The sequence below is a fragment of the Papilio machaon genome, chromosome 17 (assembly GCF_912999745.1).
Source record: "Papilio machaon chromosome 17, ilPapMach1.1, whole genome shotgun sequence".
Taxonomy (NCBI): domain Eukaryota; kingdom Metazoa; phylum Arthropoda; class Insecta; order Lepidoptera; family Papilionidae; genus Papilio; species Papilio machaon.
In genome coordinates, this window is record NC_060002.1 from 2,740,472 (window position 1) to 2,758,431 (window position 17,960).

At 33.2% G+C, this 17,960-nt stretch overlaps 2 protein-coding genes across 6 annotated transcripts; one reads left to right on the forward strand and one right to left on the reverse strand.

Annotated features, from left to right (window-relative positions):
• Positions 1-349: 349 nt before the first annotated feature.
• Positions 350-6,211, reverse strand: LOC106721511 (BTB/POZ domain-containing protein KCTD3). Of its 3 annotated transcripts, none has more exons than XM_045681826.1 (13): positions 6,038-6,211; positions 5,581-5,894; positions 5,154-5,319; positions 4,800-4,858; positions 4,612-4,705; positions 3,984-4,201; positions 3,450-3,662; positions 2,762-2,878; positions 2,233-2,372; positions 1,533-1,707; positions 1,205-1,301; positions 897-1,084; positions 350-611 (listed from the first exon to the last, which is right to left on the reverse strand). In XM_045681826.1, exons 1-13 carry the CDS (start codon positions 6,082-6,084, stop codon positions 475-477), a joined length of 1,965 nt encoding a protein of 654 aa, XP_045537782.1. In that variant the 5' UTR covers positions 6,085-6,211; the 3' UTR covers positions 350-474. The 3 variants fall into 3 exon arrangements, with proteins under 3 accessions (XP_045537782.1, XP_014371943.2, XP_045537781.1); XM_014516457.2 differs by having other exon boundaries at positions 350-608; positions 4,782-4,858; XM_045681825.1 differs by having other exon boundaries at positions 4,782-4,858.
• Positions 6,212-6,564: 353 nt separating this feature from the next.
• Positions 6,565-17,574, forward strand: LOC106721489 (dolichyl-diphosphooligosaccharide--protein glycosyltransferase subunit STT3B). Of its 3 annotated transcripts, none has more exons than XM_014516427.2 (15): positions 6,565-6,863; positions 6,937-7,155; positions 7,316-7,559; positions 7,774-7,972; positions 8,575-8,746; positions 9,309-9,487; positions 10,953-11,140; positions 12,536-12,726; positions 12,896-12,998; positions 13,351-13,593; positions 13,899-13,996; positions 14,190-14,318; positions 14,878-14,962; positions 17,027-17,065; positions 17,403-17,574. In XM_014516427.2, exons 1-15 carry the CDS (start codon positions 6,682-6,684, stop codon positions 17,478-17,480), a joined length of 2,349 nt encoding a protein of 782 aa, XP_014371913.2. In that variant the 5' UTR covers positions 6,565-6,681; the 3' UTR covers positions 17,481-17,574. The 3 variants fall into 3 exon arrangements, with proteins under 3 accessions (XP_014371913.2, XP_014371914.2, XP_014371915.2); XM_014516428.2 differs by having other exon boundaries at positions 6,566-6,863; positions 17,027-17,050; XM_014516429.2 differs by lacking the exon at positions 17,027-17,065 and having other exon boundaries at positions 6,566-6,863.
• The last annotated feature ends 386 nt before the right edge of the window (positions 17,575-17,960 follow it).

Genomic DNA, 17,960 nt, shown 5'->3' on the forward strand with positions numbered 1-17,960 from the left:
TCTTTTTCAATACCAATACAGTGCAAATATACTAATTACACATTTAGTTACTTGAACTGTATTTCAATCAAACAAGATCGTAGTTACTTTTTCACGTTTAAGTTGACAATTTTTCAGATTCACTTGACAATATCAATTTGGTCAATTATGTCGTAGCATATCATTACTGAGTAGTAACAGTTTTGTATGTCGAAGGGTAATTTTAGTCCTCTTCCCCTACCCACTCTTTTCTTATATGATGGAGAAGTGGATTTGACGGAAGAGTGGCCGCATAAGAATCTCCGTCGATTGTAACGCATCTGTAATTGTGTATGTCTATGGGCAGTGGTCATTTCGCTATTACGGCGAATTCTGTTGGCCACTTGCGCGCGTTTCCATTATAACTCCAGTGTGAGTTAAAGAGCAGTGTATATGTCAGTGTACAATGTAGGAGTACAACCTGCGTATTGTGTCGCAGAGCGTGTGGGCGCGACTTCATGGCTGCAGCGGACGGCTGGGCGAGTGCGGTAGCGGCGCAGGCGCAGCGTCAAGGTCACACGCTGACAGCAGACGTACTAACTCGTCGGGGGACGGACCGCCCTCCCCCACCGGAGACTCCTCCCCCTCGCCTGCTAAATAATCTTTACTTATGTATTTGATATAGTATGACTTAGAAAAGAAACGACTTATTCCTTTTGATTTATCATGACAGTCGTTGGAAATACGTTTCAAATATATATGCGCATCAACCCACGCTGTGACGTCATCACCCTCCAATCGAAATACATAGAGTCGGTAAAATTTTATTTATTTTTAATCTAAACATTTGAGTTCAAGAAATGGTATATAAGGAAATAATTTTTATGTTAAAATATTTAATTATCTGTGTCATTTTTTCTTAGGTTGGATGTACTGACCGCTGTTAGGCGCGGCGGGCGGGCCTACGCGGGCCGCGCGGTCTGTAGGCGCGGTGAGATCCCACAGCTGAGCTGCGCCGGAGCGATGTCCGCAGAGCAGCAGCCGGCGCGGTCGCAGCGCGCCCTCGCACTCCGCCACAGTGAAGCATGACACCGCTGACCCATCCACAGAACGGATGGTACACACTCTGACATAACACACATTTAAATAATATAGTCAGTGCTAAATCAACGTCAAAACCTTTTAAACGATATTTATATTTATTAAACCTTTTGTTAAGATACGTAAATTTAGGAATAATGGTTACCTTTTGCCGTTAGAAGCCAATCGTACATACAAAGTGTCGGTATCTGGCACCACTTTTTGTATGAATATTTGTTCTTCATCTTGTTCACCGTAAGGACCTAAAATTACATCACATAAATATTACATCACTAGCTACAGAATTAAAAAAAAACTTAATAAGTAGCCTATGTGTTCTTTCAGACTATGTTCTATTCTACATCTGTGCCAAATTTCATCAAGATCCGTTGAACCGTTCCGGAGATAAATTCAAACATCCATCCATCCATCCATTAGTAAGATTTTAAACGCAATTAAAATCATGAAATGAATTAGTAAGATTATAAACTGACCACAGTCATTATGCGGCTGTGCTGTAGGTGCTTCAAGTGCGAGCACTTTGAATGCGGCCTTTGGCGTGGTGCCGGGCTGTGTGGAGATCATGCCGCGGAAACGAGTCACTCGCCACGACCTCACGTGGTTGTATTCACTGCACACTGACACTAAATAGTTCTCCGATAATGATACCTGGTAACAAAATATATTTTGACTAGCATTTGCCCGCCACTTCCTCCGTTTAATTAAAAAAATCTAGTAATAGAATATGACAGTTGGAGATAGTGTAACTTCCCAACAGTGAAGGAATTTTTCAATCGGTTCAGTAGTTTTGAAATCTATTTAATACAAACAAACGAGCAAATCTTTTAACTTTATAATATTAGTTTAGATGAAATAATAAACAATCTTTTTTACTAAGCGACTAGCAGAACGTTTGCTAATATTTCCATGTATTGTCATCCCTTAAAATTCATATGAAAAAAAAAAAAAGAGACGTCAATATGTGTTAATAGGCTTTGTTCGCTCTTTGTTCCCCCTGCTCGTTTGCCCCCTTATCTTATAAAAAAAGAAAGTTAAAACCCACAGTAATACTGACTTTACGTCGCCATATTGTTTTTACAAAGATGGAAGTAAATGATTTACGAAAGAAGGAAGTAAACAAATGTGAAAGTGAACTCGCGAAGAGATTTGATACTCTTCGTGTTAAATATTTACCTTGGTAATCGGGCTCTGATGCACGGTGAAGGTCTGGAATAGTTGTGGTCCATGGCCAACAGTCTCGGGATGCTGCACGATGACACGCACCGAGCCGTACCGTGTGCCGTACGCTATCTCTATCCAGTTGCCGCACAGATCTAAATAAACAACATAATATTATATGTATAAGCGAATAAATTAAACAACTAAATTTATAATCGTGACTTGTAAACTAAATAAATGAGTAAATCTATAAAAAATAGTTTATTTGAGAGAGATAGAAGGGGAGAGCGAGATAGATAAAGAGAAAGAAAAGAGGGAGAAAGAGGGAGGGAGAGGGAGAGAGAGAAAGAGGGAGGGGAGAGAGAGAGACAAAGTAAAATAGTATTAAATGAAAATGTAACTTTATGATGAAAATCAGTATAATATAAATACCTGGATCTGAAAAAATTAAAAGTAATATTATTTAAAGTAGACATTTTACTATTACTTAAGAAGGAAATAATTGCTAGTTAAATAAACATAAATGGAAATTTGATTCACTTACTCGTTTTCGGTGTGAGATAGACGGATATTGCTGTGATTGGTTCTTGATTTGGATCCTTGTACAATTGTGTCACCAGTAGATCATTGTCTTTCATACGCAACGGAAACTTTTGCATGTCTGAAAATAAATTTAATAAAACTCAAATATTAAAATCACAAACTGATAATTGATAGCCAACAATTAAATACCTATCTATATTTATAATAATACTAGCTGTCGCCCGCGACTCCGTCCGCGCGCAGTTAAAAAAAAAATGGGGGGGGGGTTATGAAAAATAGATGTTGGCCGATTCTCAGACCTACTGAATCAAGCCGTTTCGGAGGAGTACGGAAACGAAAACTGTGACACGAGAATTTTATATACTAGATAATATAGAAGAAAGATTTATATTTTTATATGTAACGAATAAACTCAAAAAATACTTGACAGATTTCACAAATTCTTTTGCCATTAGATAACAACAAAATCACTGAATAACATAGGTTATATTTACTGTTTTTTTTTAATTTCTCGCGGATGAAGCCGCGGGCAAAAGCCGGTAGTAAATATCTGATGAATCTATGAATGTATCTCTGAACAACGGCCATTATATCTGCTATACTGTAACTGAAAAATCTACACTAATCGACAGTTTAAGTAAACATTATACGACTCTATGTGTTAGTATTCTATATCTGTTCGTAGTTACCAATATAATTAATAGCGCCGGTAGCAGTGCCCAGTAAGAGGAAGGAGCCGGCGGTGTCGTGTGTGGTGAGGTGTGCCACGTCCTGTGTCTGCCAGTGCTGAGTGCTGGTGTGCCACACGCCCGCCTTGCTGCGGCTGCCGGCGCCGCTCAGCGCGACCAGCTGCGGCCCTACGAATAACAGGTGCTCCACACGGACACCGAGGTTAAATGTACCTGGAATAGAATACAAGATGTAAAACATAGAGTAATGAAATCATTAAGAGAAAATATAAATGAGCTATTTTTTTGTAAATCCTGTGAGAGAAACATTTAGGTACAGTCACTATTGTTACAGAGAATTGCAGCAATGTTAAATGAAAAAAAAAAAGTAATTTACCTGACTTTAACATTTCAAGAATGGAACGGAAATGGAACACCGCTAGTAAACCGTACTGTACTTTACAAAATCTTACGTCATAATTCATAATAATAAAAGTAATACCCTTTTAATCTTATTACTACTTAGAATAACAACAACTATTAATATTGACTTACCTACTAATGTCCGTCTGACTGGCTCTGTATGGGTTGAGAAGGCCCACAACCGCACAAGTGAACCGCTCGCTATACCCAACATAACATCAGTACCAGATGTATTACTACCACTTGACGTAGCACCACCTCCAGTTTTAGCATTCAACGCTATACGTTCTATCACCGAATCTTGTACGGGCGATTGGAATACCACATACCAACCACATGAGTCAGTTAATCTAGAAGTAAACAATGTTTTATCAAGAAATAGTCATAACTGGGCTTATTATTGTATATGATGAACAATAGAACATCCTGTATAGTAAATATTTTGTCCTACAATGACTCAATAAGATAACAATAGGAAATTTCACAATAATATCTCTATTATTTCAAAGAATTTAACAAAAAAAGGACTTTGCCTATGTCATTATTAATACCAAACTTAAGTTATTCCAGTTGAAGTTAATATAATGAAAATTTCAATATACTAATAAACATAGGCATGCAGCATTCTACTCTCTATTTAATTATTTGTTATTTCATCTAGGTTCTACATTTTAGCCTTATAGGGTTCTCTATTCAACAGTTTTAGAGATAAATTTTTTAATTAATAAATCAGATTATATAAAAATAGTATTTTTATTACCTGTATCCAGTAACAAAATGTGTATATGCAACAGCGATCCAGTTGTGATGTGCCTTGATAATTTGTACTTTCATACTGTCTGCCCAAGTATTCACTAAAAAGAAAACAAGATATTTGGATTTAAATACTGTAATGTACAAGATATAAGAAGGAATTGATATCAGGCATACTTTCAGGTGGACGCAGACCTTTATGGCTTTCAGTGTTGCCGAGAGAAGCTGCCCTAGAGTGCCCTCTACCACAACGGCTGAAAAGGCAAAGAATATTGCACTAAAATGACTGATAAGTTAGTAGTACAATATAAAATTTGACAAATTCAGTGCTACCGACTCGCCATACAAATTCATATTAGTATTTGAAAATTGTAGTAGCTTTGGACATGTCAAAATGTGATATTTGCTCACTCTTGCATAATTATGTTCCAACATTAAAATTACATTATACAGTTGAACCTGGATAAGTTTTCTGTTAGGTGTTTTATTCAAAGACTCATTAGATTACATTTTTTTACATAAAAATTTGATAATTTCGTAAGTACTAACCTGAGTTGATCTTGTGAAGGTATTCTACCAATTGTGCGAAGGTCAAGGGATGAGTTTCTGGAATGAGATCTATTTGTGGCAACCTCTGTGGTAGAGGCTGTAGAGTTCTTTCTTGAACAGTTTGTAGTATTTCTGTTATTTCCATTACCAGAAATGGGTGGGTTTACTAAAAACAAAATGTGTCAATTGTTTAATAAGATTGAAAAAGTTTAATCCAAAATTAATTATTAGAAATGTTGTTGTGATTAACACAAAGGAATAAAATCCTTCATTAATAAATTAAAATTGAAGTTTAATTTTAATTTATTAATTCTATTATAAAGTGTTTAATATTTCTAATTGTGGGTTCCAATAAGAATAATCTAAAATTTTAATTTTTATGCTTTTCAATGATACAAAGATATTATTTTTTCCTTGGATAACTTACATGGTGGAGGTAGGTATCCATAAAACAATACATCCCCACATGCTGAATGATTCATCTCGTCACATAGTGCCAATCTTCTACTCAGTGGAGTTATACCGAAGTAATCACATTCATGTCGAAGTGCTCTTATATTTACAGTGGTCAGATCTATGTCTCTGGTGCGAAGAAAGTTTAAAATAAGACCAAATAAATTGGGGTCTCTATCAATAAAAATAGCACCTGTCTCATCTCTCACTGTGGGTATACGTCCACTGAGTAAAGCTGTAAAAAATGTATCTGGAACCCAAGTCAATGTGTGCCAAGAAGTAGCAAACCTGAAATAGTAACAAATATATTTACTACGGTCTCTTATATTATAAAGTACCCACAATAATAAATCTATTATGAATTCATATCTTATAAATAGTCAAGGAAAAGTGAAACGAAAGTAAAATAAGATCAATCTATTAAAAATTACCTTGTGCCACCGACATTTAAGTGTACAATTTCTTGATAATTAGCCATATTAATTAAATTCAGTGTCAGTAGTGCCTTGATATTTCTAAAGTTGATAGATTCGCTATAAAATTTCCTTTTTATTGTTTTGAAATTTATTACAAAACTTTCATTTCGATATCACTACTACTAGACAACTGTCAACTGTCAAAGGATATATCATCGCTTCATCGCCATCGCAATTTCGTATAACTTTTACGCAATTTTACGTCAATTCAAATGCCAAAAAATTCATAGAGCTTTAAAGTCCGGACTCCGGACTATGTCCGGACAGATGGGCTCAATCGTATAATGGACTTGTTTTTCGTCCTGATAATAAGCACGCATGTAGTAACGTGACAAAACATGACGAATAAGTCAACCTCTGTTTTTAACTTTTTCTATTCTACCTTTACCAAAATTCAATAGTGCAACCCCTTTTCTCTTTCTCTCTCTATCTTTGTTTTTTTAACATTTTTAAGCCTAGCAACACAGGCCTGAGAGAGAGACGTGTCCGTCACTGAAAAGTCAATCAATTTCATTAGAATTCGTTTTGTTGGAACTGATGTATGAAAAAGTTATTATTGTGAATACTTAGGATAAATAGAAGAATATTAAAATTAAAAAATGCCGGCGACCGTGGCGGGTAAGCCGGTTAACGGCCCTAATAAAGGGTTATTCCAAAATACGGCCGGCTTCAGTACGTTGATTACGGTCACAGTTCTGACACTAGCTTGGTTGGCCGGTTTTGCATCTCGACTATTTGCTGTAATACGTTTTGAAAGTATAATTCATGAGTTTGATCCTTGGTAAGTATTCATAAAATAACACATCAAAATAATATCAAAAATTTTGGTCTTGACGTGGTCATACGTGTTTCAGGTTTAACTATAGATCCACCGCGTACATGGTGCAACATGGTTTTTACAACTTTCTTAACTGGTTTGATGAGCGCGCGTGGTATCCTCTTGGTCGTATTGTTGGCGGAACAGTATATCCTGGCCTCATGATAACCTCAGGCACCATACATTGGATATTGCACACCTTGAATATACCAATTCATATAAGAGACATTTGTGTCTTTCTTGCACCCGTATTCAGGTATATAGTCTCCTTTGTATTAATTTGACAATAATTCACTGAAGATTTAAATTTTACAGAGCATTATTCATTAATAAGAACAATATAATTACATTAAAATTAGCAACTTTAGTTGCAAACAAAAACAAACATGTAATAATATTTGTAATTTTTCTTGCAGTGGTTTGACGGCCATAGCTACTTATCTGTTAACTTCAGAGCTATGGTCAAGGGGAGCTGGTTTATTTGCGGCTTGCTTCATAGCTATAGTGCCAGGCTACAGTAGTAGGTCAGTAGCTGGCAGCTATGACAATGAGGGCATTGCTATCTTTGCTCTACAGTTTACATATTATCTCTGGTTGAAAAGTATAAAAAGTGGATCAGTCTTTTGGTCAATATGTACTGCACTCTCCTATTTCTATATGGTATGTTATTTTAAGTTTAAAATAAATAAAATAAATATTATAACTTTATCCATCTGAGTTATCTTAGGTTATCAGAATATGCAAGTCTCAGTTTTAGTGTCAATAGTTAAAAATTAAAAAGTTAAATATCCAATAAGAAAAGTGTTAGTCACTAAATATCTCAGAGAATATTATAATTAATTATTTAAAATTATCAATGAAATGTTTGTTTTAGGTATCAGCATGGGGTGGATATGTGTTCATAATAAACTTGATACCTCTACATGTGTTTGTTCTGCTTATTATGGGCAGATTCTCACAAAGGTTGTTTGTGAGTTACACTGTATTCTATATCATAGGATTGTTGCTGTCTATGCAGATACCATTTGTAGGTTTCCAGCCTATACGAACCAGTGAACACATGGCTGCATCAGGTAAAAATATATTGTTAATATTGGTTTCTATATAAAAATCTTGTATCACAATAAATGTGTTGTATAAAATTAAACTAGTACAACAAAATTAACAAAACTACTATGATAATGATATTAGAATTTGTTCCACTTCGAAACATAGAATCTTATGAAAATATCTAGGCCAGGGATTCCCAAAGGGGTCAATATGGAACTTAAAGCATTGCTAATTCTCATTTTGTCTTCTTCTGTTAACCTAAGTCAGAATGAATAATAATAATAATAATTGATCTTAAAAGTAGGTAATTTTTCCATGGGGGTCTGTGGTAACGGTTCATTTTGGAAAAGGTCACTTGTACAAAATAGTTTGGGGATCCCTGATCTAGGCATTTTAACAAGTCATACTTGTAAAATTTTCTTGATATTGATGTTGTTAAACTAAATTCTGTAATTGAACTACAATTGATAAGTGACCTTTTGATTTATAATAATTGTAAGAAATTCAAACTTAAATAATGATATGTAAAAGAGTATGAGAGCTTTTTTTCCAAATCTAGTATTTTAATGTGAATGTACTATTAAATTTGTTTATTGAAACTGTTAAATAATTTTATTATTTGTAGGTGTGTTTGCATTATTAATGGCTATTGGTGCCATGAAGTATTTACACAGTCTCAATCCCAAGGGTCAGTGGAAACAGCTTTTAATTGTAGGAGGATTGGTAGCAGCTGCTTTAGTTTTCATCATGGTTGTTTTCTTAACTTATATGGGTGTTATTGCACCATGGAGTGGTCGGTAAGTAATATAAGAAGTCTATTGAATAACTAATCTATATATATAAAAGAAAGTTGTGTTAGTTACACCACTTATAACTCAAGAACGGCTGAATCGATTTGACTGAAAATTGGTGGGCAGGTAGCTTAGAACCAGGAAACGGACATAGGATAATTTTTACCCCGTTTTCTATTTTTTATTCCGCGCGGACGGAGTCGCGGGTAAAAGCTAGTCTATATATATAAAAGAAAGTCGTGTTAGTTACGCTATTTATAACTCAAGAACGGCTGAATCGATTTGACTGAAAATTGGTGGGCAGGTAGCTTAGAACCAGGAAAAGGACATAGGATAATTTTTAACCCGTTTTCTATTTTTAATTCCGCGCGGACGGAGTCGCGGGTTAAAGCTAGTAAGTTATAAAAATAAGTAACTGGTTAAAAAAATAGTAATTTTGACAAATTAGAGAAAGTACTTTTTGAGTGATGTTAAGACAGTTATAGTGTCCTTAAGCGGTTATTAAATTAATTACCTATTGCATGTCACCTCATACAGGCATTTTTGTCACATGTATAATTTCTTTTAGGTTTTATTCCCTATGGGATACAGGCTATGCCAAGATCCACATTCCTATCATAGCATCAGTGTCAGAACATCAGCCGACAACCTGGTCATCATTCTTCTTTGACCTTCATGTTCTTGTATGCACATTCCCAGTAGGATTGTGGTATTGCATCAAGAATGTTAATGACGAAAGAGTTTTTGGTAAGTTCTATTTAGTTTAAATAACCTATATACAGTTGAAAATGGATAACCTCAATAAGTGAGTCTTTGTTCAGTCCCGATGGAAGACGTCCATTAGTGAGGGACTTGGGTTAGACAGAAACCTCCATAAGCGAGAAAAGGTTATGTTACCCTTAATTTTCAACTGTCAATACAACAGTACAAAAACATTGATATTTTAGTTTTTACAAAGAAATTGACAGAAACTTTGTCACCGTCAATTCAAATCAATTAATGTTTAGTGATAATAATAATCTGTGTTCCCTACATCTAACAGAATTCAATTCCTTTACTCCATGCGTGACAAAGTGGTTGAATTTTTTATTATTATTATTTGTTGTTGTATATTGTTTTAGTGATGTTATTCTAACATACACAGGGAAATATTTCTTACTGAATTTAAGTAGTCATATTAAATGGCATTTAACATCATCATCATCTTGCTGGCCTTTTCCCACTCACATAGGGTTGGCACACAAGGTATTATAAACCTTAAAGTTTTATTGCCTGTCGCCAACCCTACATAAACTTAAATATAATATGAACTAAATAATTCAAAATTACTTCATATATCAAAAATAAAAATAAGTAATAAAACATTATAAATAGGAAAACTTAAAGCTCTTGTCGCTAGTAGTTAGAGTTCATAAATAAATGGCATTTAACGCTATCAGTAAATACTAAGGATTGAATTTCATCGTAAAGTGTAACTAATTAATTTTCATGTTTCATGGTTTAATTTCTTTTAATCGTACGAAATTGTGTTGCTATACTATTATAGATATTTTTATCGCTCTTAAGATTAATTACTATTGTGACATTTTAATTTCCCTTTTAGGAATGTTACCTAACAAAGATCTTGAAAAAAAAAACATTTTTACTTTTGAAATGTATTTGTTTTAAACCCTTGTTTTATTATTTATTAAAATACGATGAATTAATTAAAAATATAAGTTATATTAAGGTCCATTTTTTTTAGTACAACACGATTCTGTGTGTATAAGGCACATACACACCAAATTAAATAAAGATGAGAAAATCTAGGTGTCTCTAAAAGAGTGATACATAAATTAATTTCCATAAAAACTAAATTGGTGCATCTTCGTCGAAAATACACGAATCCTAAGTCGAGAAAAAATGAAATGACTTTCCGAAAGACCTACTATAATGTTTACACCTTTAAATGCATTTATGATAGAATAATTGATTTTAAAGCATTAATCATATTGTACAAGAAATTTTAACTAACCAAAAAATAAATCTAATATTGTTTGAAGGATGGATGTCTTTGAAGTAGTCTCTAGTTATATTTACTGAATAATGTAAGATGCAAATACCTCAATCTATGTATCATATTTGGTACCTCTTTTTTTTCAGAGATTGAGAGACATAGCAATATGTTTATATACAAGTTTTTTTACAATTAGATTTGTGTGTTAAATTTCAGTGGCTCTGTATGCCATAAGTGCGGTATATTTCGCGGGCGTGATGGTGCGACTGATGTTGACGTTAACACCAGTTGTGTGCATCCTGGCTGGTATAGCATTCTCCATACTCCTCGACCTCGTCTTGAAGGAAGACGAAATCATCATGACACCATCTGAGCCAGAAGAATCTAGAAATCTTTATGACAAGGTGAATATATTTTTAAATTACTTAAAAATATATATTTTTTTTATCGACATTTTTTATTATATCGATTTTTTTTCTATTCAAGTTATCTGTGTCGCAAATCCGATGTATTTTGTTTTAGAAAAAGTTACTGAAAGTTGATTACGTTAGTTTAAATAAAAATATGCATGTTTAACAAAACTAATTTAGGTCTCAGTGATAAAATTAAGAATTATGGAGTCAGGAAACATTAATATTTATCAAAAACATAAATTTAATTTAACTAATATTATAAATGCGAATGTTTCGATTGATGGATGGATGGATATTTGTTAGAAGGTATCTGAAGAACAGCTCAACGGATCTCAATGAAATTTAGCATACATATAGAAATTGTATGTAAGAATACATAGGCTGTTTCTCAAGTTTTAATTCCACGCGGACGATAGCTAGTTTTGTATAATTTTTCAAATTCCATGTGCATATTGAGACATGCTGTAGGAAATCCAACAATATCTTAATTTTATAAAATTATTTTTCTTTAAAAAAAGTTTAAAATAAACACGTAGATTCGTCCTAAATTGAAATATATTATGCTATATTCAAATATAACATTATACAGCCATTGCATTTAATATGTTAATAAATACTGTATCAGTCAAGCATTTCCAATGTCATTCTATGTGTACCTTATTACAAAGTCAATGAGAGCTATTTTTAGTTGCCATTGTTATGCTCTGTTTACGTTAGCAAGATTGTAACTTGTTGGGACTAGAACATTTCGTTCATAATATTGATATTACAATATATGGAGACCAAGTTATTCTCAACGTTTATGAATCTAAAACTTTATTGTCTGGGTTTTAACAAAGGCATAAAACAGTTGATTACAATAGCCTTCTTTGCTATAACTATTTTATTCTAGTATTAGATTTATTTCACTGTAGAAGTAAAAAATTTTGTCCTCTTTCCCTTCCCACCCCTTTTCTAATAAGGAAAGGATGGGAAGGCGAGGTGGATTTGATGAAGGAGGAGATGCATAGGACGAATATTCTCTTTTTGTGCGTCTCCTCCTTCGTCGATTGAGGGTAGGCAACGCATCTGCAATTGCGAATGTCTATGGGCAGCGGTCGCTTCGCCATTTCGACGAATTCATGTGGCCGCTTGCTCGTTTGCCACCATGTAATATGAAAAAAATCGTAAATAACTGAAAAATAGAGGTTTATTTTTAGTAGATCCAAACATTTATTTGTATTGCCATATTATTAAGTACAGTTGAAATTGTTGTTGGTGTGTTTGTTATCCTACGTATGATTTTTACGATAACTGTCGTTAAACTTTCTACAGTCGTTTAATTTGTATGAAAACATCATCCCTATCATTCTATTTGAAAATAAATAGACAAAAATATGTTAACAGGCAGGCAAGGTAAAGAAGCGTACCCACGAGCCCCCACCGCCCGCTGACGCGGTGCTCGGTATGAATGTGCGCTCCGGTACACTTATCGCCTTCATGATCCTGCTGATGCTGTTCTCTGTCCACTGCACCTGGGCTACATCAAATGCGTATTCCAGTCCTAGTATCGTATTGGCCAGCTATGGAAATGACGGGTGAGTGAAGGACGGAGACCGATGACGTCATAGCTTGTACAGTGCACCAAAATGATTGTTGTGAAATTAGTTAATTAGTTAAATTGTTGCTCTAGATTTAAATCTTTTTAAAGTAAACTATTTTGATTATAGTTAGAAATTATTTATTTAATTGGATTAATTTCAACAGATCTCGAAAAATTTTAGACGACTTCCGAGAGGCGTATGGTTGGCTGTCACAGAACACGGCAGAAGATGCGAGAATTATGTCATGGTGGGATTATGGTTATCAGGTAAGTTTAACTAATTTAATATAAGTTTTTTCGTCCATTCTCTTAATTATTAATTACAGGCGAAGTTTAAATTAGAGCATTTAAACATCTTGGTACTTCATATCGAAAGTCTTCTAGTTATAAAAAAAAAAAAAAATGGGACCCATCTGCAAGCACTTCCTTTCGATTAAAATATTTTTTATCAAAATCGGACCACCAGGGGCGGAGTTTCGCGGTAACACACATAAAAAAAAAACAGTCGAATTGATAACCTCCTTCTTTTTGAAGTCGGCTAAAAAACGACTAACTAAGAAATTATTTTCATATTCATTATATATTTACAAACAAAAAAAAACTTAATTTATTTTAACAGATAGCTGGTATGGGAAATAGAACAACTTTAGTGGATAATAATACATGGAACAATTCTCACATTGCACTGGTCGGTAAAGCAATGGCCAGTAATGAAAGCGCAGCGTATGAGATAATGTCGATGTTAGACGTGGACTATGTGCTGGTGATCTTCGGCGGTGCTATTGGTTACTCCGGTGATGATATAAATAAGTTTATATGGATGGTGCGCATCGCTGAAGGCGAACATCCTAGAGATATACATGTGAGTTATTTTTAATTATTATTAATCTTTTCTGTGAAATTTTAAGTGTTTATTAAATTATTTAATAATATGAGGCTTTGAAGGTTTTGTTCAATTTTTTTTAAATAGAAATTTGACTGTAATTTGATTTTTTACCTTGCACTTAACAGCTGTTGTAGTGCCAAACGATTAGAGACGTAGACACATTTTTGTTTATATCCTTGTAATTTGATAAGGTATTTAAGGATTTGTAATTTGTTTTTTCCTGCAATCTTATAATAACAATGTAATATTATTTGTACTATTTTTTTTAATATTGTCAACAGGAAGCGGATTACTTCACGGAGCGCGGAGAATATCGGATAGATTCGGAAGCATCGAAAACTATGTTGAATTGTTTAATGTACAAATTATCGTATTATCGGTAAGTACATACAATATATCTGCTTTGCTAATACTGAAATTTTCTCTTACTTTAAAGATACAATTTTAAATAAATTTATTTTGTTGGTTGTCGTTTAGAATAAGCCTTATATCAACTATTCCAGTTTATAAATAGGATTGTTTTAAGGTTTCTATTTAGTAGGTTTAGTAAATTGCTTGTTTAAAATTCATAGATACGACAGCGGCGGTAGTCCGCCAGGGTATGACCGCACTCGTGGCTCTCTGCCCGGCAACCGCGGCTTCAAGCTCACCTATCTGGAGGAGGCCTACACCTCCGAGCACTGGCTCGTTAGGATATACAGGTACCATTCTCCAACCTCGCTTAATTGTATAACTGTTTTCATATATCTTAACGGCTCGGAACATCGGTCGAGTCGCTACGCAGAACACAATGGCGGGGCGTAAAGGGATGTAGAGGCGGGAACTGCGCAGTACGTAGATGACCTTGAGTGGCCAATATATTTGAAATAACGTATACATAGTAGTTGACAAGATTTATTAATATAATACAAAGTGTGTACAGGGTGATATACAGTTACCTACTAGTTTACTAACTAGTTGTAGATATTTAACTCCTTTTCTAGCTAGCCTTTCTTGAATGATATTTCTATGAGAATAGTAGTGAGCCTCCCTAGCCGTATTTCATATTTAAAACTATATTTAAAACTATTAATCTTGTTGTAACTATACATCTTTTTTGTAACCGGAACACTGCGAATGAAGGTGACTGTACCAACTCACTTCGATTGATGGGTTTCTTTATGTATGGCAATGGCACACCAATGGCATAATGGCATGCCTCTTTTCATAGTGTTACATAGTATTTTACTAGACTTCAAATGTATTGTGTACTTATTCCAGGGTAAAGAAGCCGGACGAGTTCAATAGGCCGCGTATACCTCTTGCTAAGAGAACAATTCCTACCTCTAATGCAGTCTCTAAAAAGGTATGATAATCAACTCAATACAGAAATTATGCTTGTTAGTTAAATAATATTTATCTAACTATAGATATCGCAAGCCTCTAATATTTCTTCAACTAATATATTGGATTAGTTTAAAAAAAATCTTTATAATATTCTTTATGTATATTATGTATATATTGATGGTTCCTACGAACAACTTTTCAGGAAAGGTTCTCAAAGTTTCAATCATAAATGAAAATAGGCCACATTGGCCTTTTCCTTTCACATTGGTCTGGCACAAAAATAACATTTACACCTTTGAATGTATATTTTGTTTAGTGCATCTTGTTAACTAAACTAAGAGGTAGATTTTAACATAAAGAAGTAAAAATCATCAATTTGTTACTTTGATCCTTATACATAGGACCCATCGATATGAACTTGGTGTACTTGATAACAGTCACTTTGATTAAATCTACTCGTTCAATGAATAAGTGCTATAGTTAGTCTAAGATGTGGTTTTTGAGTATTTTTAACTTAGATTCTAAGTTAACATTCAAAGGTGAAAATTCAAGCTAATTTCTATTCAGTTAAATAATCAAGTTAGCCAAATATATAGTTTTAGAGTCGTCCAATGTTTGAAAATTATTGATAAAGTTCATTATCACTGAGAAATATAACCTCATTTTATCATCAACCTGCCTTTATCTCTATGGAGAGTCGGCACAGTATGTACTCCTCCATACATCTCTATCAGCTGTCATATCTGAATTTACCCCCTTCTTACGCATATCCTCTTTCACACAATCCATCCATACTTTATTTGGTCTTCCTCTACCTTTATAGCCATCTACATTCAATCTCATTACTTTTTTGTTTATATGAACATCATCCCTCCGAATAACATGTTCAAATCAAGCTAACCTTCTGCTCCTCAAATTCTCAATAATTGGCTCTACTTTCAAACTTCCTAGGATATACACATTCTTAACTTTATCTTTTCTTGTGACACTAAACATCCATCTTAGCAAATATAACCTCATTTATGCTTTACATTTGAGTAGAAAATATACTCGGAAAGAAATTAACAGTAACTGCTATATAAATAGCTTATATGTTATTTCTGTTGACTCTAATGTAGATGTCAGTTAATAATATAATAAAATATTAATTTGCTACCTCAATGGATTTAATGGAGGTGGGTAAATTATTAATTAGATAAGAAAATATGTTTTTATAGATAATTATATATAAAATATTATGCATTAATTTTCCATCTGTTAATATTTAATCTAGTATTAGTAATATTTTTTGTAATAAATGCTTTAAAACTTTGATCTGTCTTATTACGAGTTAGTACGAGGGTACATTTAGTATGGTTTCGAATATTTGTGTAGGGTTTTTTTTATTTTAATGTTAACGGTATTAAGCAATCACTTTAATTGTTGTTTTTTAGAATGTTCTTTGCTTATTAGCCGTGTTCTTCCATTGTCAAACTATTCATATAGTAAAATGATGTCATCTCCCTTGTATTTCTTGAAAAAACTGACATTTATAAATGGATTTTTATGTATTTTTTTTGGTAGTTAGAACCCAAGATATAGAATACTTAATAGTATTTCTCATATCGCAATACTTTTATTGATTTATTTTTTTAAAGGCCCGAAACGCATCTGCGGTTCCTTCCCGCTGCACGTTTGCTCCCTTATCTTAAAAAAAAAAAACATAAAATATATGCACATGGTTTATAATGCACACAAATCTAGATTTGAAACCCTTTTTTTTTTTCAAATTTAAATCATTATCTCACTATATGTCCCCGATTACTTACACTATATGTCCTCACTATATGTGTTAGTTATAGTTTAGTCACCACTATATAAGTTAGGGGTGACAATCCACTCTAGGGTAAATAATATTTCACCTGTCACGGCCAGTATCTCCGATGCGTTGAACATGGCCAAGAAATTCTAGTCTCGAAAGTATATTCTTAAAGGGAGAAAGTTTTATAAATGATCTGAACAAATTTTATATAACGAAACGCATTGGCTTATTATTTCTAATGCTTATAACCCGCTTAATAATATTTTATTTTTCCTATTGCAGTTTTCGTCAGACCTAGGATCAGGGGTACAGTATAACATAGTAATAATTATTGTTTTGTGATGTTATTATTTGTGTACCTTTGTTTTGTGTTTATATGATTTATTTGAAATATACGAAACAGATTAAAAAAAAAACATTTTGCTAACGTAAATTATTTGCATTTTATTCGTTTAACAAAATTGTTATACTTTTCCAGAAAATACCCATGTTTATTAGTGTTTTTTTAATTATTTTTGTTAAGTAACTATGCTTTGTTTAATTTCATGTATTATTTTGCATATACATAGTGTATTCATTCATTTGTATGTTGTCTATATGTTATATGTCGACGTAAAGTGACGTTGACTTTATTTAATTTAATGTAATTTTTTTTTAGACTTCAAAACGAAGAAAAGGTCTGCTAAAGAACAAGCCGACGATAGTGAAGGGGAAGAAAGTTGGTCGATTGGAGTGACGTCATCGCAAACACGCCACAGCCTAGTTAAAGTCAGCATATCAGTGGTAAATCTGCAATACTCTTAAATCATTTAACAACAACAAATTCGATATAAACATTCTCATATCTATCATTTCTTATAAATAACACTTTTTATGACATTGTTGAATTTAATCTGTATATTTTGATTAGCTGTAAATTATGTGAAATTTTAAATTAAACGTTTGCTTATTTTTGTATTTAGATTTATGATTTAAAAACCGTATTTGGAATTAAATATTTTTGTATACTAAGGTTTAATTTATAACCATTTTAATGTACGAAGCACAAAATCAGTACTCCCATATAGAACATTTGACGGAATTGATATTAGAGTTGAGATTAAAGTATGTAGTTATTTTATCAAATTGACATTAACATTGACCATATATATTATTATAAAGATTTATTATAAAGTAATGCTGTTTTTCATCTTATTTATGGGTATAATGTGAGCGC